The sequence below is a fragment of the Calonectris borealis genome, chromosome 1, assembly GCF_964195595.1.
Source record: "Calonectris borealis chromosome 1, bCalBor7.hap1.2, whole genome shotgun sequence".
Lineage (NCBI taxonomy): Eukaryota > Metazoa > Chordata > Aves > Procellariiformes > Procellariidae > Calonectris > Calonectris borealis.
In genome coordinates, this window is record NC_134312.1 from 220,264,247 (window position 1) to 220,291,944 (window position 27,698).

General features: G+C 42.6%; 1 protein-coding gene across 7 annotated transcripts in view; it reads right to left on the reverse strand.

Annotated features, from left to right (window-relative positions):
- NUP98 (nucleoporin 98 and 96 precursor) overlaps positions 1-27,698 on the reverse strand; it is a 42,314-nt gene that overhangs the window by 9,278 nt on the left and 5,338 nt on the right. For 2 of the 7 annotated variants that reach the window (XM_075140488.1, XM_075140487.1), the window contains 19 exons: positions 27,079-27,218; positions 25,873-25,980; positions 25,035-25,218; positions 23,263-23,426; positions 22,343-22,480; positions 21,614-21,752; positions 19,804-19,896; positions 19,257-19,397; positions 16,707-16,840; positions 14,968-15,155; positions 13,610-13,726; positions 11,845-12,149; positions 10,548-10,661; positions 9,022-9,160; positions 8,557-8,734; positions 8,045-8,209; positions 3,221-3,397; positions 2,297-2,450; positions 608-1,028 (listed from right to left, as the gene is read on the reverse strand). In XM_075140488.1, coding sequence (XP_074996589.1) covers positions 608-1,028; positions 2,297-2,450; positions 3,221-3,397; positions 8,045-8,209; positions 8,557-8,734; positions 9,022-9,160; positions 10,548-10,661; positions 11,845-12,149; positions 13,610-13,726; positions 14,968-15,155; positions 16,707-16,840; positions 19,257-19,397; positions 19,804-19,896; positions 21,614-21,752; positions 22,343-22,480; positions 23,263-23,426; positions 25,035-25,218; positions 25,873-25,980; positions 27,079-27,218 — 3,199 coding nt within the window. The remainder of the gene's footprint in view (positions 1-607; positions 1,029-2,296; positions 2,451-3,220; positions 3,398-8,044; positions 8,210-8,556; positions 8,735-9,021; positions 9,161-10,547; positions 10,662-11,844; positions 12,150-13,609; positions 13,727-14,967; positions 15,156-16,706; positions 16,841-19,256; positions 19,398-19,803; positions 19,897-21,613; positions 21,753-22,342; positions 22,481-23,262; positions 23,427-25,034; positions 25,219-25,872; positions 25,981-27,078; positions 27,219-27,698) is intronic. The other 5 variants (XM_075140492.1, XM_075140491.1, XM_075140490.1 and 2 more) reach the window with 4 other exon arrangements.

Below are 27,698 nucleotides of genomic sequence, written 5' to 3' on the forward strand. Positions count from 1 at the left end.
CCAGCTCTCAAAAGGCCATTAGCACACCTTACATTCCCCAGTGCATTTTGTGAGAGCACCTCATTCCCTCAGCAAATCAGATATGCTGGAGAACATCAACCGAACAAGCTTTTTGGAAGACTTAAATGGTAGAACATCTAGCTATATTGCAGTCAAGTTTAGGTATGGAGTTACACAGCCCAGGAAAGGTCTATATACTGCTTTATATACAAGCAGAATTGAAGGTATCTGAATTCAAGAAGCTAAACAAGAAATTTCTTGGGTAGTGCAGATATCCTCAGGGGGATTCAACAGCAGATTAGAAGCTTCCTGGACAATAATTCTGAACTTTCTCTCCTTAACCTTTGCTGGATGACAGTGTTATCTATTTACCTGTTAAAAAAAAAACAAACTACTCTTACTATGATATTCCAGTTCTTTGAGACACAGATTTTTGTGAAGTAGCAACCTGAAGGAAATCTCCATGGCTAACATTATCTTGCACCACTTCTGCATATCAGAAGGAACATTAAGCTGAATTTCAAAAACGTTTCAACCTACAATCAAGATTCTTTCAAACCTGAAGAGAGAATATGTCAAAACCATCCTGAAGGAAACGACTACTCACGATTTTGGAGCAACAGGAGTTGGCAGGAATCCGTGCTCCACACACTCACTCTGAGGATCTTCCATTTCGCTTGATCCACTCAATTGATCTCCACAATTGACAAGTGTCCAGTTGGGTCCCCAACCAACACGAAATGAGCGCCCCATGAAGAGTGCCATATCCATCAGTAGCTTCCCTTTTCCGTAGGTGATGGACTTTTCCAGAGATACAAGCCCCTGCTGCCTGCGGACACCAACTGTTTTCATCTGTACCTCAGGGACTGATGGTGGTACAGAGAATGTAGACACTAATGGAGAAGTCGCCGACCAAAGGGCAACAGACGGGGGACTGCTCAAAGTCCCTGGTCCCTTGAAATCCTGCGGAGCAGCACTTGGTGGCTGGAAAATTACATTAGCAAATTTTGACTGCAGCAGCCCGCCAACTAGAGGGAAGAAGCAGGAAGAACATTTGAGTGAACGGGGTACTCACTTTTCAGGCAGTATACTTCTGATATTTCAAAGGTATTTTAGTACTTGAGCAGCCAGTGAAAACATTTGCCATGGTTTGTGATGGTAACGCATAGCTAAGCATGATTATTTGCAGTACTGAGAACCGTAAAACCTGATTTGCATTATCCAAACAAAAGCACATGGTATTACAGCAAGAACAGTATATATACAGTATCAGCCCAAAATTCGCAGCTTCCAAAGAAGTCACTGATTTAATGGATACTGTCATAGAACAGAAGCATCTCACAGAGACAGTAGACACCGACTGCTATTAACAGGAACAGGGCTGAAACTGTCCCCACAGAAACATCTCAGGTCTGCCCATTTAATTCAGGAAGCAACTCCATGCTTGTTCTTAGAGGTATTATTCCTACTGAAATCACCAGTTAGTGTATTGGGTGTAAACAGCAAGGTTTTGGTAGCAGGGGGGCTGCAGGGGTGGTCTCTTTGAGAAGAGGCCAAGGGCTGCCCTGTGCTGGACACAGCTGAGCCCATCAGGGGAGTTTGTGGCACCTTTGAACCAATCAGCAAAGTTGGTGGTGCCTCTGTGAGAACTTAAAAAAGGGCAGAAAATGCCACACGGGCAGAAAAAGAAAAGTGAAAACAGCAGTGTGAGCACCAAGTCAAGAGAAAGAGGAGGGGAAGAGGTGCTCCAGCACCAGAGCAGGTATTTTCCCCGCAGCCCTCAGGAGACGACTCACACTGGAGCAGGGGAAAAGTGTGAGGAAGGAGGAGTGACAGAGAGGAACTGCTATGGACTGACCACAACCCCCCATTTCCCATCCCCGCTGGGGTGGGGAGGAGGTAGAGGAGTCAGCAATGAAGGAGAGAAGTTGAGCCTGGGAACAGGGGGGCAGGGTAGGAAAGTGGTGTTTTAATTTGTCTTTGTTTCTCACTACCCAAACCTATTTTAATTGGCAATAAATTAATTTTACTCAAGTCAAGTCTGTTTACCAGTTAGTATCACAAGCAAAACAATCTCTCTGTTTTTATCTCAACCCATTTTTCATCCAATTTTCTCCCCCCGTCCTGTGGGGGAGGGGGAGTAAGAGAGCGTCTGAGTGGGCATCTGGCTGCTGGCCAAAGCTAACCCACCACAGTGCACAACTCTTCAGCCATATGTTCAGCCAGTGAGAGGAATTTGCCTGTTAATATTAGAATTAAACTCTTCCTTCACGCAATATGTGGTTTCTCACAATACCTGAGTATCTTTTCTGTCCTTGTGATTTTGAAATAGGGAGTCTTGGAGAACAGATCTCTTGAGACGTATCCATTTTTACAGGTTGCTTCCCAGGATAATGATCCAGGATCAAATCTAGGTCATCTTCATCAGCAAGCAAGGAAGCTTTCATAATCTGAAAAGGTGGTAAGTCAAGCCTGCAGATTAGTAATCACTCTCACAGCAGCAGCTAGCTGATCCTCATCAGCTCCTTTCCCAACCAAGATAACCTCTACGTGTGGCACATGACCAAACAATACACTCATGCCACAAATATTTCAAGTAACAGTGAAGGCACATAGTTCAGGAGAACCGAAAGCAAGCTCGTCAGCTGATGATAAACTTTTCCAAACTACTAGTTAAATCAGTGTTACAGTACTTGTTAGGATGGGTGTGGAGTCCTAAAATAATCATATTTTCTTAGATCTTAGCTCTATCTACTTGTTTTTCAGCTTAAGTAATAACTATTTTGTCCTTACAAATTAAAAACACAGATAGAAGTCCACAACTGTTCAAGGTACTATCCTTTCACCAAACAAATAAAAAACATCAACACCAAAACCCAAATCAAGACCAGTTATCCTATTACCTTGTTTTCCACAAACTGGGCCCAAGGCAATCCTGTCTAGGTATTAGTTTAGCTTATCACATTGCCCACACTTCAAAATTTGGAAATCTGAATTCTAGCCTTAAGACGATCTTCATTTCTGCATTAAGTTTTTCAAGTCTATAAAGGTTTACCACAGGAACACGTAAGTAATGTGTAAGTTTTAATCATACTATAAGTGTGATGTATAGTTTATTACAAGTTGGTCTATAAGCACCCTTGGGGAGGCAAACTAAGAAGTTAGTGAGAGTTATTACAAAGTCCTCTCTTTCAGAGAAGGGAAATTGCAAGACACTCACCTGCAAGACATGGGGGTTAATACCGAGGGTTGACACGATGTGAGTCGAAGCAGGCACTGCCTCCTGCTCTTCTATCATGTTATCTTCTACAATGGACTCCTGGGGAGGCTCCTGGGTGATGTCTGCCATATCGCTGTCCAGTTCCACAACCCTGCCCAGCTGCTCCACTTCTGGGGTCTGCGGACACATGCAGAGGCCATGTCAGAAAACAACAGATTGCAACAGTTTGCCGAGAAAGAGTATTTAATAGTTGCAACAATCACCTGCAAATGAAGCAGAGTACTCCCCTGCTTGTGTCAAGACTCCACACTAAGTTTAGAGATGAATATATGTAACCTATTCCCATTTTCTTCGGAGTTGTAAGATAACAGTGCAAGTTACAGTGAAGGAGAAGTCACGGTTTAGTGATGCCCTCCTGAAGTTCACCAAGTTCTGCCATTCAGTTTAAGAAACTATTCTTCAGCTTTCCATTTTTCATGTGACCAACAAAGAGGAAGAGAGTTTTGTGCATCCTGCCTTCCTCCCCTTCTCCCTCAAAATACTATCACACAGAGAAAAGTTCCTGAGCCTAAGTTCAACCTGGGACATTTTAGATGACTGAGCAACCAGTTTAAAAGTAGCGATTCTCCAGCATTAATGTGGTTGATGAGCAGATCAGTTACTGTAATATACCTGCTTTGTTTCCCCAGCTGTGACATAGTACAAATTAAAAACATTGAGTTTATATTCCACAACGAACTTAATAGAAGTTTCAAGTGGACACGAGCCCCTTCAAGATCACGTAAGACTGGGTCACATGTAAAGGTGTAAAAAAATTTTTTTTTTTTTTAAACAGGACACAACTGCCATTGGACCAGAAAGTTGTGGGGTTTTTCCAATGATATTCTACTTATCACTAGCACATCAGCAGTTAGAAAGTTAAATATAGTAGTTCTCTTCCAACCTGCTGCTAAATTTCTCATCTCTACTACTAGTCCAAGGCAGGAGGAAGAATTAATTTTATGATTTTTCTGAAAGCAGTCACATGGCATCATCTTTGTGATGAGCCTGAGGTGACCTCTACACACCTTCAACTGCTTAAGACAACTTGTACTCACGCTCCAAGCAGGGCCAGAAAACGTTCAGCCAGTAGAAAGAATGAGCAGACGTCAGAAATTAACTCTGACCACTGTCATCGCCTCTCGTTCTGCCCAGCTTGCTGACTGTGGTGACAGCGGCGAGCCCCCCGAGCCAGTAACAAACGGCAGAGCGTGACAGAGCGCTGCAAGCCACTCAACTATTTGTCAGCTCTGCTACCAGAAACTGTTTGAAAGGACACAAAACCCTGGAGAATGCCATTCGTTGCTGGTATTGCAGAGCTAACAAGGCCAAGCCAAAAGAAGCACCTGGCCCAGGAGTAGTTAGCCTGTGCCACGTTAGCCGAATGGCCTTCAGGTGGTTCCTGGTGGGCTCTAACCCCAAACCTGGGCTCCAGTGCACTGGTTTTGCTCCAGTCTAACCACTCCTTGTTGTTTAGATATGAGTGTCCTGTGAAAGATTCATGTTTACAGCTTACTTGGTTTCCAGAAGCAACAATGTACAGATTGCTGAAGCAATGCTCTGGAGCAATGCATATATATGGGCAAGGAAACCGTGGCAGATAGTCCACTGGAAATCGTGCTAAGGAATTTAAGAGCATATTCAAATGGCTGCTTCTTAGCTTATTAGAATCAGCCAAGAAATGTGATGGTTATCAGATGAGGCAGATAAATTTAGACTGGGGGGCTGTAAAGATAGAACTTAATGGCAGACATGGAAAGAGCCTTAGCTAGTGGTATCCGAGTATGCCTACAGTATGTGAAACAGATTTACAAGTCAAAATACGGTTACAAACAGAAAAGTCTCACTACTCCCTTCATTGTGCTTTAATGCAGCCAGGTCCCCAGTGTAACTATTTGCTGTGGACCTGGAAACATGAATAAATTCATTAATATTCAAGTTAGTGAAGGAAGAAAAAAAAAATCCTCCAAGTCTAGATGCTAAATGCCTCCTACAAACAAAGAATATTATTTTCAGATGCTTTACGCAGCAAGAGTTTGGTAAGATTTTAAGCCATGCTATGTTGTTTCTCAGAGGTTTGGGAAATGAAGCTAGATGGTTTTCCTATTTTCAGAAACAAAAACCTTAGTTAATGGTATGCAAGTCAAAGAGGTTCATTAACCCAGGCAAGTTTTTGCTAAGTACTTTTGAATCTGTAAGACAGGTCTGAATAAATCACATATTTGCAATACTTTTGACTGCTTAAAAAATCAGCTCTGGTCCCCATTAATCTGAACAAGAAGCAAGAAGGGAAACTGAAAGGTGGTACATGCAGGCAAGTCTGTTAGACAGCCACGTGTTCATCTCAAAATGCAAATTCTTAAGGAATCTACCTGATGACAGCAGGATGAACTAGCAGGTTTTAACTGGCCAGCGAGCCAGCAGGAGCCATAAAGCAGCAGCTGTACACCACTTTGGGATTCTCCGAAGCCAGAGTTCATAGAAGAGGTGGCAGCTCACCTAATTTGTCCTACAGTAGCATGTTCTGCTCAAAGAGCAGACTGCACTGCTACAGGCTTCCTGTTTGTACGGTGATCAGGACTCCTACCACCGGCATCCTGCAATGCACCAGTGCTGGCTGTACCGAAAGGCACATGTAGGTGAACTGCTGCCACCAGACCTTTCGTTCTGGGCTCCTCTAACCTGCATGGAGACCTAAAGCAGCAGAGATGTGTAAGGGATGAGGCCCAGGTAACCGCACTGTGAGCTTAAGCAGCCCTTCCTGGAGCCAGAGCCCCGAGAGCAGGTTCCAGAAATCACAGGGAGGGGTCTCGTGTTGCTCCCCTTGATTGACTGGTGTCTCATCCATCCTGGAACTGGAGTGAGAGAAGGTTCCAGGAGCCCAGGAACTGGGGCAATAAATAGGGCAAGTACGAGCCTCTGAGGTGCTGTCTACACCAGACGCTCCCACCGGCAGAGCTGATGCTGGATCCAGGACTGGTGAGCTCCCTCCCTCTCTCTCTCTCCTTTCTCTTAAAGCTGTTAAATAACACCAGGCTCTCCTTGGTTCCTCATAAAGCCACATAGCTTAGGGAGATACAATTGCTAGAGAACCAATGCTGGCAGGATACTTGTTCCATTAAAGTTGCTGTTTATGCATGGAGCTCCAGTGATCATTTCGCCTTAATCCACACTGAGGGGGTTTGTGAATCTGAGTCACTTCTCCCCGTCTCGAAGGCGGGACGTGACAAGATGGAACGGCTCATGTGTTTCTACAGAGGTTATAACTAGGTCACAGACTATTAAAAGCAATTCCCAGTTGACTTAATGTCTTCCTACTACAAAAGTAAATATACATTGTTCTCTTGCACAAGCAATGATAACCGTGATTTTTTATATCTCCTGACACTACAGACCCTTGTCCAGAAGAGCTCTGAGTTACCCAAAGCCAATGGCCAGTAAAGAGAAATGCTACAGAATGTCTCCTGGTTTCAAAAGGACTAGACCCAGTACTAAAAAAAAAAAACCACCCAAAAGAAAAAAAGCGTTCAACCTATTTGACAGTACTGCCTCTTAAGCTGTTTTTCATGCTTTGTCTTCAGAGATGCAGAAATAAAACTTTCCTCCCCTGCTTCCCCGGGATATGACACTGGCCACATCGTGAACACTGCCACATGCCGAGCAGCACCGTGGCACACGACCCACGCCTCAGCGACCTGCAAGCTTAGAGATTGCCTTTCACCGCAGCCACAGATTATGAAGGGTAAACCAGAAAGGCTCCTTATGCACAGCTAACAACAACCTCTCAGCAAGTCCTACCCACTCCTAAATACCCTCGCTCAGCCCTCCTGCACACCCTAACTGCTGAAAGCTTACTTTCACAACTAGGCAATGGAGAACCCAGTTTTGGAAAAAAAATCTGCTCTCTGCACTCGCTTTCTGTTTTACGACACGTTACTTCAAAAAGCTGTAGGTAGTTCATAAACGTTTACCATTAACACCTGACATAAAGAGTATATTCTACCCCATCAATGGCAGGATGCCTTCCAAACAGGCTGTTTTTTCACCCACAATGAAGCAGCTCCTAATTTAGCTTGACAATATCCATACTAATTACATTTGGAAAACGCAAGTATATCAGCTGTAATTAGACTAACCTTTAAACCCACGTAAAAGGATTCTTTTTTTAAATGAAATTAACATTAGACCTTAAGGGATTACACCAATGAACTGGATAAAATGCTACCTTCCCTGTGTAAGAGAGAGGCATACCACTGAGGATGTTTTACAAAGCTTTAGAAGCAGTCACATCCAACCCAAATACTTAAAAATCCAGCATATAACCAGCCTTAAAAAAGTAATTTTTAATAAAAATAGAGCACATTCTTAAAATATAAAGCATACAGTCTTGGATACTAAATGATGGTCAAGTCAAATTAATGCACAGTATCATTCTCAAGACAGGCAGACAGGCATTATAATTATATAGCACATATTCACAAAGACAAGTTGTCTTCTGTAGGTGATGGAAATATGCCAAACTCAACCTAGACCAGAATTTAAACAAGGGTTTAAAGCCTTCCCATCCCCACATATTCTCAGTATGAAATGTCAAGTATCTTAATGAAAATGAACATGCAAACACTCATCAAGAGGTCAGAAGAGCTACTGAGTTTGTGCAAGTTTGTGTAAGGTTTTGCTCTTCCGTTTCCAGGCTACCTGTTATTCAACAACCCCTCCCTAGGCACCAGCTATTCTTCGAATTTCGTTTTATGAATTCCCTTTTAGTCACTGTCCTCCTTCTACCTGAGATGGAGGTGTTGGCTTGCCGTTTAGGGTCATTTGCTGGGGCGGCAGATGCCCTGGGGGCAGCACAGGTGTAGTTTTTAGCTTCTTTGTGTCCACTTTTGAAGGATGCTCTTCCTCTTCCTCATCTGAATCTTGCAAGCCATACTTGGAAAAGTGTGCCACCTGTGTCATGAGAAGGGCAAACATGTCACACCTTGGAAGAAACATTTCAGGCATCCATTTCCAAAAGACCTGAACAATGAGCTGGCATAACTGTCCACTTTACACAGCAGTTGTGACACCTACAAGTTCAGCTTTTGTATAGACCAAGAACATCTGCCGTATGCAGGTCTTAGCCATTCAAAGTTTTGATGAGTTTGGTGAGGACAGTTTGCACTATGGATGAAGTACTTGAGATAGTTTACACAAGTTTAGCAAAGTTTTTGAATGGTAAGTTCGCAGAGGATTCTAACTTCAGACTACTTCCGATATTCTTGGAAGTTACTTTTCAACTAGAACAAAAACGTTACCTTGAACACCCAGGATCCAGTCTCTGGGCGGTATTCCTTGAATCGAGCGCCCTGCTTCCGAGATACAGACTCCAGTCTACCTTCGTAATTCATCTCTGCCAGTCGTTCAGGGCTTTTTATCAGGCAACGAGATGTTTTATCTGTAGGCCAGACTCCATCTAAGGTAACTTCAGCTCGTCTGTTAAAGACGGACAAAAGTGTAAGACACGACAAGGTTTTGAGGCAAAGCTATTAAGGCACACATAGAGGAGCTGAGAATTGAGCTTGTGGGCTCAAACCAGCTTTTAAACCCAATTTCTGATTCAGAAACTTGCAAGTATCTAGTAACTGTATAATGCTGCAATCTGAATGCACCCCTCAGATTTAGATTTCTTGGTAGCTGCCTGCAAACACAGTAGATTGTCAATATTATAAAAAACATCCTTACTAGCCACTGTCCCCACACAGTACATACTTAAAAATTACCTATTTAAACCTTCACCAATAGGTGGCTTTCTTTCATCGTCAGGGTAAACAATAACTTCTTTTCTACGGATATGTACAATGTCATCCAGATTTAAGTTAGTTAGATTTACTTCTCCTTCAAAGTAAATTGATCCATAACCTGCAAAACAAACCAAAACATCACAATTTGTCCATGAAAAATCGCATGCCAGAGAACCTACGTTCCTGCTATACTCCTCCTTTCCCCATCTTACCACCTAGCTTTGTCATGTCTCCAGAACAACATACAAGTGACAACTCCTTCCCAGTGTGAAAACATGGAAGATGTGTTATCAACTTTTTAATAGCCAATTCTTTTGCATAGAAAGCTTTTTTTTAAAATCAAAGCTTTTTGTTATCACTTGGCTATTCATATTGCCCACACAAATACCAAGTGTACCCTCAGCTTTATAGCACATTTAGAAAAAGTGTTTTAAAAATACTATACACCATATGATTTTTTTTTTCCCCTAAATAAAAGCAGTACAGAATACAGTTCGGGCTGAAGGCTCTTCACTACAGCTCAGTCAGCTCCAGCGTAGGTAGGAACTAAGATGGAAGCAATGACGATTGGGTTTGCATCAATGCTCCAGCAAGTTTGGATTTTCATAGAATCATAGAATAGTTTGGCTTGGACGGGACCTTTAAAGGTCATCTAGTCCAACCCCCTGCCATGGGCAGGGACATCTCCAACTCGATCAGGTTGCTCAGAGCCCTGTCCAACCTGACCTTGAATGTTTCCAAGGATGGGGCATCTACCACCTCTCTGGGCAACCTGTGCCAGTGTCTCACCACCCTCATCGTAAAGAATTTCTTCCTTATATCTAGTCTAAATCTACCCTCTTTTAGTTTAAAAGCCATTCCCCCTCGTCCTGTCGCTACAGGCCCTGCTAAAAAGTCTGTCCCCATGTTTCTTCTAAGCCCCCTTTAAGTACTGAAAGGCTGCAATAAGGTCTCCCCGAAGCCTTCTCTTCTCCTGGCTGAACAACCCCAACTCTGTTTCAGCTTTTCCTCATAGGATCATTTTCACGGCCTCCCCTGGACCCGCTCCAACAGGTCCACATCTTTCTTGTGCTGAGGACCCCCGAGCTGGACGCAGTACTGCAGGTGGGATCTCACCAGAGCGGAGTAGAGGGGCAGAATCACCTCCCTTGACCTGCTGGCCACGCTGCTTTGGATGCAGCCCAGGATACGTCTGGCCTTCTGGGCTGTGAGCGCATACTTTTAGCGCACATTCAAAGATTTTACAATCTTAAATTTAAGGACAGCAAGTGTCTAAAAAGCTACAGGCGCTTTTGTTCTTTTCATGTTCAAGCTTCTCAAGTTATTCCATAACACAGGTTGTTAGAGCTACCAGTTCTGAAGGATTACAAGTCTTTAACGCAAGTTGTTCACAATGCAAGGGCACTGTTTATAATCACACTGAGGGTATGGAACTCAGATTCAGGTTCCATCGTTTAAAATCACTGGTTCAACTTTAAGCAACTAAAAAAGCTGTATGGGCTTACCTTTACGGCCTATGGTGAAGTCTGTCACAATACATTCGTTTCTGTCATTGGTAAATCTAGCTAGCTCCTCCATGGACGGGATGGTGTAATAGCCAGCTCTTGTTAGAACAATCCCTACAACAAAAAATTCATTGAGAACTGGGCTGACACAAGTTCCCAACTTCAGCATTTCAAGAGTTTCATTCCATTTCTTCTGCAAGCCTGGACAACTGAAGGTCCCCAAACGAACTGAGAATCAGTGCGACAAAAGCAAACAGAGAAATCAAACCCCCTTGTTTCCACAGCCTTTATAGCAAATTTAAGACGATTGCTATGCCAGGTTCTTCCAGCATAGCAACCTGTCATCATCAGAGATCAGCAGCAGATGTGTAGGTAAAAAGAAAAATGCAGAAACATACAGCAACACTTGACAGAAACACTCTCTCAGCTTTAATAATTTGGGAGCTCAGGCACATGCTGACCAATATGCAGCATCTTTTACATTTAACAGTCTCCAATGCTTTTTCATCTCTTAATTTGTCTAGTGATCTTTAAAATCCACAAAAGCTTTTTGCATCTACAACTTCTTGCCATTAGGGCTTCTGAAGACATTTCTTTTGAACACATCATCTGATAACTTCATTAGACACCACACATTACCTAAAGGATGAACAAATCTTTTCCTCTTCACCTTCTCCAGCTCACTCATGAGTTTAAAAAAAAACTAACACCCCCCCCCATCTCTTCACCAGCTACAAAGTCTTAGTTAAGGGAAAGGTATTCAAGACCTCTCATCATGTTTTCACACTTCTCTATGTTTTCCAGTTTTACTAAACCCTGAGACCAGAATTAAGTGTGCTGAGAACACACTCAGGATGGGTCTATAGAGACACAACCATGTTCTATGGTCATTCCTTTCCTGGCAAACTCTACAATGCAGTTTGCACGTTGGTAACTACCACGCATTTAAATAGATTCCTAACTCTAAGATCTTGCTCCTGAATGATAGACAACTCAGTCTACTACCGTAGAACAATTACAGATTGGGTCCTCCTCTTTCTCTCTCACATCTCACAACCTCAACCTAATATAAACTTGGGCGATGAAATTCAACTGCTCAGTGACTCAGCAGAAAAAATTTCTGCACTAGGCAAGAGAATGAAGAGCAAGATTTGTATTCTGAAGAAAAGAGCAGAGAAAGGAGGGAAAGGAAAAGAAAAAAAGCTGAGGGTCTAAAACAGCAAAAGAGAACTTTAATGAAGCATGCATGAAGCGCTGTCAGGAACTATACATCTACTGCCCCCCCACACAGTCTAACCTGCAGGATGCAGATGATGCACGGTTTCAGGCTCCTCTTCACGCTCATCCTGAAGGGAATCATCATGAAATGAGGCATCTTCGCTGCTGCCTTCCAGACCATTTCGCAAGGCCACCCGCATGTTTAGAGCCACAATGGTATCATCCACGCTGTTCTGGTGTTTGTGCACAGTGTTCTCTGGGGTCTGTGGGATGGGCTTGGCAATGGGGTTAGTGTAAAACCTAGTCACTTCATGATGATCCTCCTCCTCCTCTCGCTCGCCATCTTGTCTGTGGTTTTCATCGGGAGGTACCGACAAAAAGAACCTGAAGAAATGAAGAGTAAAGTTGAACTATTTAGTTCTAAGGGATTTACATCAACATTAAAACTCTGGTGTCTTTTCATACAAAAAGCAAACAGAACCACCACATGAACTGCAGAGTCAGCAGACTGAGGGAAGCCATTATTCCCCTTCACTCTGCCCTTGTTAGACAACCTCGGCCATTTTGCATCTAATCTGGGGCTCCTACTACAAGAAAGATAGTGGTAAGACCAGGAAAGGGGTACCAGGATGGTTGGGGGACTAAAGCACATGCCCTGTGAGAAGAGCTTGACTGGTGGAAATGGGTTGCTCAGTCTGAAGAAAAGGCTTGCAAGGTGGGGTGTTAATAGCAGCCTTCCAACACCTAAGACAAAATTCAGGCTCTCCACAGATATGCATGGCAGAAGGATGAGAAACAACAGTCAAATTAAAACAGGGAAATCAATGAGGACAGTCAAGCATTGGAACAGGGACCCAGAGAGGCTGCAAAATCTCTATCCATGGAGGTCTGAGACACCCAACTGGACAAAGTGCACAACCACCAGGTCTGAATTCAGTGTTGAGACTGCCTGAGGAACAAGAGACCTCCCAAGGTCACTTCCCACCTGAATGATTTGTGAACCAGGCCGTTACAGACTTTTGTGCCCAAAATACACACCGTTTTAGAAGATCGGGATGATTAAGTCTTGCAGGCACCATGGTCAAATCAAACTTGAGAACACTATTGTGACAGTCACTCCAAAACACCAGCTTCAGAGAGCTGCCTGTTGCACCTGCTGGCAACACAGCTAACGAACACCTCTGCGCTATTATGAACTGCCTCGGTCAGGACTAAGGTGATTAGAAACAAGGCTCCCCACTCCCATTATCAGTTTTTACTTCTAGTAGCTTTAAATAAAAATCAAAACGTTGAGCTGGTCAGAAATTCTTCCAGCCTCTTAAAAAAAAAAAAAAAAAGGAGTTAATCTGAAATATTGCCACAGATTTTTTAGAGGAAGTAGGTATTCAGCTTTTGGGGGGAAGAGAGGGCCTCAGAGATTCCTTATTTTAATATGTAGAAAATACATTACTATTACAAGACATTTGGATCAGTGGAGCTTCCTTGGAATTTCCTCACTACCGAGGATAACTAAGCAGAAGGAGAGGTTCTTCTCACCTCAGGGTCAGGTTTATCACCTCCCTTAAGAAATGGCCTAGTTTCTTGCTACAGGGAATGAAGAGAGACATATCCAGAAAGTAAGTCATTCCTCTTCTAACCTCTGATTTTGGATGGAATGAATTGGTATGTGACCACATAGGAAGAACACACAGCTAGTTTAAGAGGAAATGAATCTCACAACAGGTCAACTCGCTTCCAATGAACAGCTAAGATGACATCCCTGAAAATAACTACCTATTCTATTAATTTAGAGACAGGCATAACCAGTTTGCATTTCTCGTAAGTATAATGATGAATCAACATACCGATCTCCATTCTCTGGATACTCTGATGGAGAAGCCAGGTCTTCATTTTCACGATTGACAGGTGAGAACAGATTGCTACTGTTGAGATTCTTCAAAACCAACTTTTTGATGCTCTTCCTAAAAAACAAAAACAAAAAAACCAAAAACCAACCAAACAAAAAAAACCTACCACCAACACCAAAGAGAAATTTGGATATATCCACTGCATAAATATGTATTTTATGCTTAATTCCTGTGTTCCAGGGACCAGGAACCAGCTGTGTAAGACCTGTTCCCGCACTCAGGACACTGCAGTAGCTGAGATACTAAAATTCCTTTTGGAATTCCATTCAAGGCTTTGGTTTATGAGTAAGTGTAAAAAGCTCAAGTCATGGAAAGCTTCAAAACCCACGTTCAGTAATCACAGTATTGTCTGTTTTGTAAAACAGATCTGTTCCAGCGGAAGCAGAGAACCACGCACAGAAAGTCTGACCCACAGATGCAGACTCTTCTTTACTACACGGTCAGTTTAAGAGCAAATCAATGGCCAAGCTAGGATTCACTGCCTGCAATCTGAAGATCACTGAACATCTGTGCCAATGACACTCAGAGAAGTCTGAGTACCCCTTTGTTCTGATCTTTTGTTCATTTGGTGTTTTTCAATAAACCACTGAGTAATTCCATACTCTGCTCTCTCCCTGGAAAGTGAACAGATGGTTCAGGCTAAATTTAAGACAAACCAAGTTCACAAAAATTACAAAATGTTTTTAAAAACCCTGTGCTTAGAGGGACTTTCAATGCCTGATGCATTTTTCACTGAAGTTGGTTGTTGTTTGTTTTTAACTAAACTCCAAAGCTTTCCAAACCCCTTTTCAATTTGATTGCCACTGATGCTCTTGAAGACTGAAACCAAAAGCTTCAGTAGGGTAGATCCACAGTATCAGTATTAATTTCTCACAGAAACATCTGTGTATCTGAAATAGAACCAGTGCTAGGCTATAAAAATGTCAGAAAACTGTCTTCATACTGACTGCATTAGCAAACCTAATGACATTTGTATTTCAGGAGCAGGAAGTATTACACTGTACCAGCTTTCCTTGTAATATTCCTGACGGACTTTATAGGAGCTTTGCTCCAATCATGGGATGACCTCGTTTTACATCTTGTTTGGCCTTAACAGTTTAAGCTGAACATTTTTATCTCCTCTACAGAAAACAGTTCTATTCAAGTTTTACAGAAAATTTGTTATTGCTATTCATATTTGAACCAGGTCACAAAACAGTCATGGAATTTAGGACACTATATAGGATTTTACTGAATCTGATCAGAAGATTCTTGCACCACCTCCTCCCTCCAACATACACAGAAGGAAAACTAACTTTGGCATGAATGCACCATTGGATAGGGATGGCTCGTCATCATCAAGACCATCGAAGAGATGAGATTTAGCAGAGCCAGCTGACTGCAAAGCTTTTGGTCGCACTCTGGTCGCTGGACGCGGAGTCAGTTTGTAGTGGGTGGGTGTCGTTAAGGCCTTCTGAGCTGCTGGGTTAGTTGGTTTCAGCCTCTGAAACAAAAAGATGTAGAATTGGAATTTTCATACCCCTTACTTACTGTAAGGGTTTGTGGACAGTGAGAGTGCCTGCTGTTGTTAAGGCTATCCACTCAAGGACCTTGTGCAAAGTAAAAAGTAAAGGGGGAAGTAATAAACAAAAACAGAGACACAAAGCTAGTTGACAACAGGTAATGGAAACAATGCCAAAGACCAGAAGTCTCCAGTCACTCACTGATGGGCCATTAAGAAACTACAGGCATAGCTTTGGAGAGGGCCAACCTGGACCTCCTGTCCAGGCTGAGTGGATTTGGGGACAGCTACTGGAGTCAGACCAGGGATGTGGGCACCCCGTGCCTGTGGTGCCAGCAGCTGGAGCGAGGGGAAGCCTCAGTGCCTGGAGCAGATGAGGGCCGCTGCTCCAGCCCCTGGGATGGGACCAGTGTGTGTCCCGGGTGCAGCTACTCGTGGGGGACTAAGGTGAGTGAAGGTCTCAGCAACATCCACTGGAACAAGACCACAGCTCACTGTCACCCTGTGTCTGGTGACAGCTGCTGGCAGTGGGGGACAGGCAGAGCACCTGCACTGTCCCCAAACCTCATGTGTGTGGGGGTGTGCATGTGTAATTCACTGGCAAGCTTCAGGCTAGACTAGCCCGCAATTAGGAGGCCCTGGGTCCTGGCGGGGATATGGGAGAGGCAGAGGGCTCGTGCTGATATTGAGGGATCTGTGAGTACAGGAGCAGGTAAGAGAGCTCAAGATCTGGGCAGGGCTATCGGATGGACAGAGGGGCCACGCTGATGCTCCAGAGGATCCACGAATGTGCGGGTGAGTCTAGAGACTGTGAGCATGTCTGCATTCGCTAGGGAACTTCAACCCCTATTAGCCAAAGAGGAGAAAGGGGACTTGTCTGTATATGCTTATGTTTTATGGGAGTCCTGGTAGTGTTATATGTGGGTGCTGCTGAAGGCAGCATCTTGTCTGTGGCTGTGCAGCCAGCTGCGTCAGCGTACTCGGTGCATCTGCCTCTGGGATACACGCTCAGCTTCACAACTGATTGCATCTGCAAACGGGAAAGCAACAGCCATGTCCATCAGCCTGGGTCTCCGGGCATACCATGCTCCTGGAATTTGCTGGGGTCAGCAGCTGTTTATAATTCTCTTAACACTTACAAAGACTGAAAAGTATTTGTTTTGTTGTCTTTTAAAACAAATCAACGGGGCAAGAGACTGTCATAAGCAAAGCTCAAGGTAAACACTAAAAATATTCCAAGCATAGACAACTACCCATCTTTATTCTCAACTAGCAGCAGTGAGCATTACAAGAACTCCAAAGCCAAGGCTCTGATGCAGTCAAAAGCAGTAAACAAAGGCACAGCATAAGCAGTTTGTGTTCTGGAGAGCATAAAAAGCCACTGCACCAGTATGAGTATACAGATGGCAACTTATTTTGCTGCTCACTGTGTACTTAAGTGAAGACAGTGAGCACAAAACATAAATTAAAACATAAATTAAAATAATTTCAAATCTTACCCAGAAAGTGAGTTTAATGTTTACATGCACTTACCTCTTCTTTCTTCTTTGGGTCTGACATGGGGTTTCTGAAGAGCGGAGAATCTCCAAAGGGTGAATAAGTCAAGCTATTGAGATGCTGCTGAAGGACTGCTTGCTGGGCAGCTGACGCATTCGGGTCTGTCAGTGCTATAAAAAGAATACCATTTTTTAGTTTTAACAGTTTTACTAATAGAACCAAGGTAGGTAGAAAAGACATCCTTCCAATCAGAGGATCTCCTCATAGGAATTCAAATTTCTTGCTACAGAAATCAAACTTACAGGTCTGGAGTTCTGTCTACAACAAAGGTCTCTTAATTTTGTCCCTCCATCTTCTAGCATCTGATTTGAATTCCCATTAAAATACTGTAAGTGTTCACACTTTGAAGTGTTTTGAGCAACCTAAAGCAGCTTAATTCTAATTCCAAGAAAACCAGATTGAATCTGTGCATTCTCAAAGAACAAAACTGCTCTGAGAAACAACAGCTTGCTGTCAGACAAAGTCTGCAAGGAAGTCAAGAGTAGAGTTTGAGACAACTGGTTCTTCCCAGATCAAAAGCTGGTTTAACTGAGCAGATGTTAACCAGTGAAACCCTTCCCTGCGCTGCCCCACTGCAGGCGTTGCCTACAAAAGAGAATAGTTGGATCATCTGTAGAGTTACATCAAAAGAGGTCCAAGCGTAAGAAATATAGAAGTATGATGGAAGCAAGACAGAAATATATGAAATCTGACTGCAATGCAGTGATGAGAGAGAGTATTTCATCATGATGAGAACATAGCTCCCCTCAACCACATTTTGCCTGTCATAACTAGTATATGAAGTTACTTTGAGGGGTGTTCACAGGATCACAGAACGGTGAGGCTGGAGGCACCTCCGAAGGTCACCTTTTTCCTAACCCCCTGCTCAAGCAGGGCCACCTGTGCCAGTGCTTGTTCACCCTCACAGTGAAAAAGTGTTTCCTGACGTTCAGAGGGATCCTCCTGCGTGTCAGTTTGTGCCCATGGCCTCTGGTCCTGGCACTGGGCACCACTGGGAAGAGCCTGGCTCTGTCCTCTTGGCACCCTCCCTGCAGGTATTGATGTACATGGATGAGATCCCCCCGAGCGGTCTCTTCTTCAGGCTGAACAGCCCCAGCCCTCTCAGCCTTTCCTCATACAGAGATGCATATAGCAGGGATGCTCCAGCCTCTTCACAGCCCTTCACTGGACTCTCTCCAGTATGCCCGTGTCTCTCATACTGGAGAGCCCAGCACTGGACACAGCACTCCAGGTGGAGCCTCACCAGTGCTGAGCAGAGGGAAAGGATCACCTTCTCCTCCTAATACAGCCCAGGACACCATTGGCTGCCTTTGCCACAAGAGCACATCGTTGGCTTGTAGTCAACTCGGTGTTCACCAGGACCCCCCCGGCCTTCTCTGCAAAACTTCTTTCCAGCTGGGTGGCCCCAGCCTGTGCTGGTGCCCAGGCTTGTTCCTCTCCAAAGGCAGGACTTTGCAATTCTCCTTGTTGAAATTCATGAGGCTCCTGCCAGCCCATTCCTCCAGCCTACCCAGGTCCATCTGGATGGCAGCAAGACCCTTAGGCGAATCAGCCACCCCTACTCTTCCTTTTGTCACCTACACACTTATAGAAGCCCTCCTTGTTGCCTTTGACATCCCTGGCTAGATGAAGTTTCAGTTGGGCTTTGGCTTTCCTAAACCCATCCCTGCATGCTCGTACAATGTTTCTGTATTCTTCCCAGGCTACCTGTCCCTGCTTCCACCTCCTGTGTGCCTCCTTTTTGTGTCTGAGCTTTGAATTTGTGTTTGAGCTCCTCATCCATCCACGCAGGCCTTCCGTCATTTTGTCTGACTTCCTGCTCGTTGGGACGGACATCTCCTGAGCTTGCAGGAGGTGATCCCTGAATACCAACCAGCTTGCTTGGGCCTGTCTTCCCACACAGCATCATGCGTTGTGCGTGTGTTGTTGTCCCCCTGCCCCAAGTTTAAAATCATTTTCCTGAAATCAGAGCCTCAGGGGCTAGAGCATTAGGTACGTACGCCGCTCATTTAAAGTGCTCAGATCTGCCAAACAGGGTGAACACTGCTGGAAGCGGTAGACATTTTAACTTACAAAATGGCAGTACAAGTGCCTGAAGCTAAAGACCATTCATTTCACTCGTGGCACAGCATACCTGCTAAGTAAGTACCTCTAGCTCTCCTACCTGAAATTACTGAAGAAGCTAACGCTACATTTCTCTTACGTTTTTTTGTAAGCACCTACTGTTGCTGCCCCAAATTCAGTGATGGGAAATATGTTAGTAATCTTGAAGACAAACCTCTAAAGTAGCTGCAATTATTAGTAATGTCAAGTAACTTTGAATTATTTTGAAAAAAATATATACAATTAGCACAAAAAAATAGTCATTAACACGGTCTCCACTGCTACCGAGAACAAAAGTGGCTTCAAATAGATGCTCAAACACTTTTTTTCCCTCCAAAGCATTTGGGTGGGATGTGCTCCTATGTTTTGGCACATGAAACAAAGGAGGACGCAGCAATTAAACTTGGGTTAATGTACACTTACCTACAGCAGGCTGAGGGGCTCCAAAGCCCAGAGCAGCTGTTGATGTATTGAATCCTGGTGCTCCAAATGCTCCTGTTCCTAGTGTTCCACCAAGTTTAGGCTGGGTGTTTCCAAATAAAGAAGTCTGTCCTGCTCCAAGAGCTGTGGCAGGAGATATGACTGTCATTTACTACAAGACTGTGACAAACTTATAAGCCAATTTATCCCACAACAAAGAATCAATTAATTACAAGAAACATTCAACATGTCCATGAATGCTACAGGCACTCAAGATTCATGTGATCAGACCAGAGACTTCGAACACAGAGGACGCCACCAGTTTTCTGAGCAATGTAAGCAATGCTGCCTACAATTTCTAAAAAGTTACTTAGCACCGTATTAGCAAGCTATACTTGCTTTTGTTTTGAGACGTAGATTCATGGCTTCAAGCTAAAACATCTCCAGCCTTTACTACATTAGAGTTAGCAAGTAATACCAAGGCTATATTACCACTGAAGTTTGAGGACTATGCTTAGGCTGACATGACATAAGCTGGTAAACTGTTTACCCGTTCCAAACCCTGTTCCAAGTCCAGTTCCCAGAGTCCCAGTTGCAGGCTTATTTCCAAACAAACTATTTCCAGCAGTGTTGGCACCAAAACCTTCAAGAACAGAAGCAGTAGCTCGTTAATCTAACACTATTAGAGATGAAATTAAAAACATGTATTTAAACAAATAAGCATCACCGGCTCAAAGACAGCCTTGCCACAGCTAAGGTCAAATTTCACAAACTGTTTCCAACAATGCAAGTTAAACTGACAAGCAGCAAGAAGGGACTTCAATGGTAAAAACCATATTTGAGTTATGAACATAATACTGAAAACATCAGTACAGAAAAATACTGTTTTGCCTTCTTAAGCTTTTCAATTTGTTACAAACTTCAAAGTTTTACTGAAAGCCAGAATGGACATGATGCTGTATCTGGCAACAGAATAAAACGTATTAAGTTTCTTCAGTTGCCTGGAAGGAACAAATCCCATTTTATACTGTTTATACCACACACGCACTCCTCTGATTCTTACCGACAAAGCAGGTAACAACTCAGATTCGTACAAGCACACAGTTCAAAGACACATCTCTAATTGTAACTAAGTACAATCCAAATTTAAGATTAGACAGCTTAGTTCTTAAACTGAAGCTTGTGAAACTATCCTATGGTTGGTTAGTATGCAAAGACAGAATTAAACTAGAAAACTGCAGTCATGGACCAACATCAGAAACACCTTAGAACCAAACTCCATTCTTCCTCTAAACTGTACCACTGCAAGTAATGCAGGCACATTAAAAACACATACTACAATCAGTATTGTTCAGCACCAAACAGTGTCAGCACACTAGTTAATGTGCCTATGAAGATCTCTGAGAACAGTAGCACAAGGGACTTGGAAGCGACTTTAGCAAATACCATGACAACAGTTTGCCCAAGGCTGGTCACCACAATGAAACTGTGCTTGCTAAGGTGCTGCCCTGGCAGTCTGAGAGCTTGACAGTTCCCTCCCTCTGTCTTATTCTGGCACGCTGGTATGGCAGGCTAATTTCATTTTAGACTTTACTGCTGATATTAAAATAAAATAAAATAAAAAAAAAGAGGAGGACAGATGTCAGGATCTAAACCCACTCCTGCTCGCTTTCAGGAATACAGTTTTGTTGTTTGTCAAGGAAAAAAAAACAACCAGATTTCAACGTAAGTCTTATGAAGACTGTCATTTACTTGAACTATCACTACAAATTTCTCCTGCTTGATCACACACTCATTCAACACCAATTCTCTTAACATTTGTGTCAGAAGCCAACATTAACACAAGACCCAGTTCTTCAGGACTTTGATCCTTCACACCATGAAAGACAACAACAGCTACCAGTTAAAGTGGAACTGACTGTTTCCAGCACTGACTCACTCCAGCACAAGATCTCCTTATCCCTGCCATCAAGCTACAGGTACCACTGTTTTTACCCTGTTTTCTTCAGTACTCCTTTGCAACCACAATGTATTTACAGCCTCTTAACAAACCTCTATATTGTATGAATTCTTTGATTTCAAGAGTTTTCAATTACAGGTTACACCTTCTCTTAAGCACTCATTGAAAGAGTGGTACTTCTACTTAACTGTCTACCTTCTTGAGTCAGGGAGTACCACCAAGAGGAAAGGTATAAAACAGCAGCCAAGATGTTTCCCTGCAGAAACATGCATCAGAAGCATGGCTTACCTGAGAATTTTAACATTCATAATCATTTAGCGTGCAATATTCATTCAGCAGCCAGGTGTGTGGTATACACAGTATAGTTTTAAGTGACTGAAATCCCACTTTTTATATGTACCAAAATTGGAAGTGTTTGTATTGGTTCCTAAAGTCAGGGTTGGTTTGTTACCAAAGAGCCCGCTGCCAGTGGTTGTACCAAATGAGGGAGCACTGGTCGTGGTGGTTCCAAATCCAGCGGGCTTGTTACCAAACAGGGTCTGAAAGGAAGAAAACACGAATTTGGAAACCTAACAGCCTGATATTAAAAGAATTGGATTAGTGTTTCACTGTAGGCAAGAAAGCAGAACTAACGCCAAGCACAACTTAGACCACACAACCCAGACTCCCAATAATGTTATTTGCAAGCCACATGCACTAGTACATGGCAAACACCTTATGGAAACAAGTACTTTCACTCCATTAAAACCAAAATGACTAAATATCAAGAATCAAGTTCATTTTCGGTTACGTCGTCATCACAATTTAAACGCCTGTATTTTCAACACTACGCTGAGGCATCCCTAGCAATATAGGCAGTGAGATGTTCAGTCTCTCTTGCTGTCTTTTATCATTCAAGACATTACTTGTTAAAAAAATTATTTCTGCAACACTAGTTCTATTACACATGCTTATATTGTACCCTTCAGTTTACATAAAACCACACTAGTTTTGCACCTTAGGCATCTTAACTCTGAAGACAACACTACTTTCAAGGAGGACAACAGCCAGGAACAGGACTCTGAGACACTTGGTTTTATTTTCATTTTTTTAAATTCTCTTTTTTATTATTATTAAGATACAGACATACCGAACCGCCAACACCAAATCCTGTGTTAGTTTGTCCAAAAAGACCAGTTCCGGTTCCAAATCCAGTACCAGCATTTGTATTGGCAGCTGTCCCAAAAAGGCCTCCAGGCTGTGAGGGCTGGGTTACCCCAAAGAGACCCTACAAACAGGAACCAGGTTAAGACAATGCTGCAACGCTTTTCGAAGTCTAGCACTGATGATAGCAGAATCAACACACAAAGTCAGTTAATAAAATGATGCTACAACATTAGCCCTTTTGCTGGGGGACGAAGATGGGTGAAAAGCGTTTCAGAAGCTTTAGTCATTCTCCAAGAAATTAGTTACAAAAAGGAAATTAAAAAAAAAAAATAAAAGAATTTATGCTCCAAGCTTAAAAGGATATTGGAATTTCCTCATCACTTTGAGTGAGGAGATGGAAAAGAAATATTTCAGTGTTTTCTGGGAGAAGTCACAACATATTCAGAAAGAATATAGTATATTTGGAGCCAAAGCCCCTAGCTGTGCAACAAGTTACAGCTATGTAGCATCTTTCTATCAAAAGAGCCCATGAATGCTGCTCATTAGTCACCAGAAAGTACAGAATTGTTAATGAATTCCCACAGAATGTTCATAATGGAATTATATTATCTGTGTGAACATGATCGGAAATACTTGAATTGATAGAGCAGACTGCTTAAAGAAGAGAATGGGAAAAGTTACTTGTTAAAAGCTGTATTGCTGTCCAATTATCATGAATGAAAAATCTTGATCGGCAGGAAGTTGCTAGCTCAGACAGCAGCGTTCAAAGCTTTGCATCCTAGTTTTACAAAGCTGTACTACCATTTGAGGAAGATCTGAAGCACTACATCGCAGTCTCCTCTGTCTAGCTGGAGTAGCTATATCACAACTTAAACCTTTAAGGGTTCAAACAATTTATCTTACCATTGTGTTCGTGTTCGGCTGCCCTAGAGTGCTGGTATTGACAAAAGAAAAGCCAGTGTTCTGCGTTGTTGTGGCTTGACCAAATGGTTTGTTAAACAGACTTGTAGTTTGAGATTGCTGACCAAAAAGACCCCCTGTTGTTCCTGTTCCAAAGCCAGTCGTACCTACAACATATAAACACATTGATTAAAAAACCCTCAAGTATTTATCCAAACCCACTACGTTTCCACACTCAGCACATTCAAACAGGAAGAAAGATGCTTCAATTCGGTGGAACAGCAAAACACGTGTCATCAATACAGCACGGCATCTGCGTTCAGATGGAAGTAGTTCGTATTAGATATTTCCTCAGATTCTCCTCACCCTTAAGTCAGTGTGAGCATAACACCCAAGAATTACCAGCAAGTTTACCTCACAGATAGATCTGACCAAAAAGTCAGTTTGTTCTCCACTATACAAAGAAAACTGCACCATGAGTGCCTAAAAAGAGCTCACTGGGCAAGACGTGGGCAGGCAGCCAGTGCCCTACGCACTGGTTCTGTTCTAGAACCCACACAACTACTACTACAGAAACTTCTACCTGAACTTCAAACACCTTCTCCCTTTTTCTCCCCAAAGGAAAAGGCTGTTTACATGTGATGTGGTAAAAACGGTAAATGCATAGACAAGAGCTTTTGCTCCTTCTCACAACTGCCATTGCTATCTCTGCAGAACTAGGTGCGTTCTTCGGAGTTGACTGCACGAGAAATACATGACGCCCAGCAAGGCTGTCAGGCTGAGCAGTCCCTGTATTTAAATGAACCATACCTTCGCGGGGTGCAGAGGAATATAGCCACCCGTACGCTGATCCATCTCAAGAATAGCAGCTCAGCACAACCCACACAGACCTCAAGCAAGCCCAGAGATTAAGCCCAGCAGTGCCTATCATTAAGGACACAATTCTAACCCAAGACAGCAGAGCCCTTCTTACAGCAGATAATCGCTTCTGCTTCTACGGACCATAGGATTTTGATTTTCTGTTTACAGTCTAAATTCCACAAATACAAGTATCTACTTACATTTAGGTTTGTACCAGAAACTAATAAAAATAGAATTCGTGTTTGAACTTTTCAGCAGTTTGTTTTGCACTAAATTCAAAAAGGTCCACTAACTGGTTAGCCCAATTGACCTGCAACTACGAGACATGCAAGCACTTACGTGAATTAGGTACTTCATACCTGGCTTTTAGTTTTTGACCAAGAATGCCAAAATGGATAGTGTGAAACCAGGGTGGCACAACATATAACAGATCCACATCCTAACCCTGCTCTTCGGTGGAGAAAAGCTCCTGGCAAAGTCTAGTTAGGCTACTACAAATTAACTTGTCCATTTCCAGGGAATTTATGTTCGCTCATTAGCAGCAGAATCTTGAATTCACCATTAACCAACTGATGCCATAACCCTACCGATCATTAGCAGTATCCTGGTGGTTTTACTTCAAATTGTTTTACTCGCCCATGTGAACTAGCTGACTTTCTTTAAAGCCAGATGCTCCAATGAATTCTTTTCCAGCAAAACTTGGGGTATGCAGAGGAAGTTTGCAAACCCTGAAGAGTAAGTAAACAGAGCTTTCTATGGCAAAGAACTGACTATTGAATGTTGGTAATACAACTAGTAAAATTCTGAGCTCACACCAGTGTTTCCTCATGTTTTTTCATTACAGAATTTTAAATAGCTTAACAGAATATTTGCACATCCGGTCACAGTAATGACAGTGGGCAGGCAGTACTTACTGGTTCCAAAAGCAGTTTTATTCTGCCCATATGAAAAGCCCGTGTTAGTAGTAGAAGAGCCAAAAAGTCCCGTAGCTGTACTTGATGTAGCAGTGGAAGACCCAAACAAGCCTGCAGCCGCTCCTGCTCCTACAGGATTTGAGGGCCCCTTCCTATTTGCCTGGTAGTCTTCTAAACGGAGTTCCTAGTAAAGGAAAATCCAGTTCTCTTTACACTTTCTTTTTACACAGGATAAGGTTAGAACAGTGTCATTAGCATGTTTACACAGCATTCAAGCCCACTCCAGGACAAAGGTATCAAGAGAAGCTGCAACACCTACGTTTTTAAAAAGGATACCATAAACAGGACCTAAACTTAGATGTACCTCTGCAGTTCCTGTTTGGGCTTCAATTTTACTTCCCAGAGCTTTTTCCGATCTTTTGAGTAAAGACCTGCTTTTACATATCAAATAAGTCAACTTGAACGGAAAGGCTTCAGGGTTAAATCACTGGGAACAGTAATTTACATTAAACAACTGTGAGTTTTGTCCGAGACTCTGCCATTATCTCAGCAGTGTAGGATTGCTCCCAACAGGATCTCTCGCCCTTCTGGTATACGGCGAGATGGAATTTCAGCTCTTCAGAAATTGCAGTGTCAAGCATTTAAAAACAAACGCAATTAATATAGCAATGCATTACGTGTTTTACTTGATGATACCTCTCTTCTGTGAGTGATGCAGCTATTGAAGGTTGTACTCATATTAATAGGAGATACTTACTACGGTCAAAAAAAGCCCTACTAAACCAACGCTAACAGACAGCCAAACAAGATAAGCGTGTTTGAACACTCATTGACTGACCTCGAGAGATTTGCTTTCATATTCTTTCATGGCAGTAATACACTGGTGCTTGGTATTGATGTTAGTGCTAACTCCAGATTTTACCATAGTATCTGTACCGGTTGGTGGCTGCAAGAGAAGAGGTTAAGAGATCAAGTTTAAAATCCAGATAGACTTCCGTTAATACAGTTAGTACCCTCGCGGCAGATGCTCTTAAAACCTGAATTTAGCACAGGACCTGTATTACTGTTATCTGTACAGCTGTGGCCTCACCCAGTGACAAGGCATGTTCAGTAGCAATCAATAATGGAATTTACCCTACTAACAGTCAGAACAACGCAGTGCAATTCATTTTCCAGTTTCACTTTAAAGTAGTTTACCTGAACTTGTGATCCTCTAGCTATTCATGGATTTCATTATCCCCCATTTTTTTAAGTGTACTACAAAAGTACACATCAATGCCACTCAGACTGCTCAAGCTCATCGCCACCGTTCTGTCTACGTCCCAAAGTAACAAACAAAGTCTCAGTCTGTTAAATCAGCTCAGTCTAGAAACGAAGAGGGCCAAGATTTGCATGAACAAGTACCTGGGAAAAAGAATGCTTCTTTCCAGCTGGTATCAGTTACCCCATTTCCATGATGACTTCCTTTCCAAGCCACCCTCCGTTTTCAACTGCCACAGAACTTTCAAGACATTATTCAACCCTTTCTTAAAGGGAACTCATCCAGAAGACACAGGGGATCAGTCTTCACATTTCAGTTTACACTTCCAAAGCCATGCTGACTTACAAGAGAACTGCATCTATTTTGACCCATTCCAAGCTGTCTTTAATCCTTACTGCTGTTAGCATTTGGCGTTGATCACCCTGAATTCTGTGGCACTTCCTACCTTCCCGAGAAGGCTCAATTTTAAGAGCTGGTTTACCTCTTCAACTTTAACACAGCTGTAAACCTAGCAAGTCTAGATAGGGCATTACTCCATGGTGTTTGAGAAGTCTGTCAAATTCAGAATAAAAAAAAGTCTAGTTCCTTGCAGTTAGTTATACATCCTATTTTCACTGCAAGAGTTCCACTAAAGAGGATGTTTTTACATCATTTCAGAACACTGCATACTTGCATACAAAAGACTCATTTTTAAATTTCAGCTCAGTGACTAACACAGTAACTGCAAAATGTAACGCTTCCTACAGTAAACAGGCTTGATTAAGAAGGAAAAACAGAACTTACATTAAACTTAATAGTCGTGCCAGTTGGAGCAGCGGTGAAACTAGTTGGGCCAAAAAGAGAGCCAGATGTACTTCCAAAAGGATTGGAAGTAGTGTTAGTGGTTCCAAAGAGACCTCCACTGCTGGTACTAGTTCCAAAGTCTTTAAAAAAAAAAAAATCAGTACTAAAACAAACCTGAACTTTAAAACTTAAACCCAAATATTTTATTCAAATTACAAAATAGTTTGGAGATGGAAGAAACCAGTAGGAAAAAAAAATTTACAGCAAAGCTGGAAAACAATAGTCTGCTAATGCAAGATTCTGCTGTAGAAGACTACCCCTAACCCATCACCCCAGGAAATACAAGAATAACCTCAGCAGCCAGTTTCATTCTACTGCTGACAACGCTAAGAAAATTACATGTATAAAGGGAATCGGTGAGGTTTCTTTTCTCAGAAGGGTCTGCAAGCAGTTACTTTTGCTTCAGGGAATTACAGTAGAGTTTAAGAGGTATTTCAAGCATTCTAGTACCAGAAGCAAAACCAACTATAACTGCTCTACAACAGCAGAATAAAAAGTTAAAATCAAGCAGCATCAAAAGATATTTAAGAATAGAAAATGCCAGCTGACCACCTTTTTAA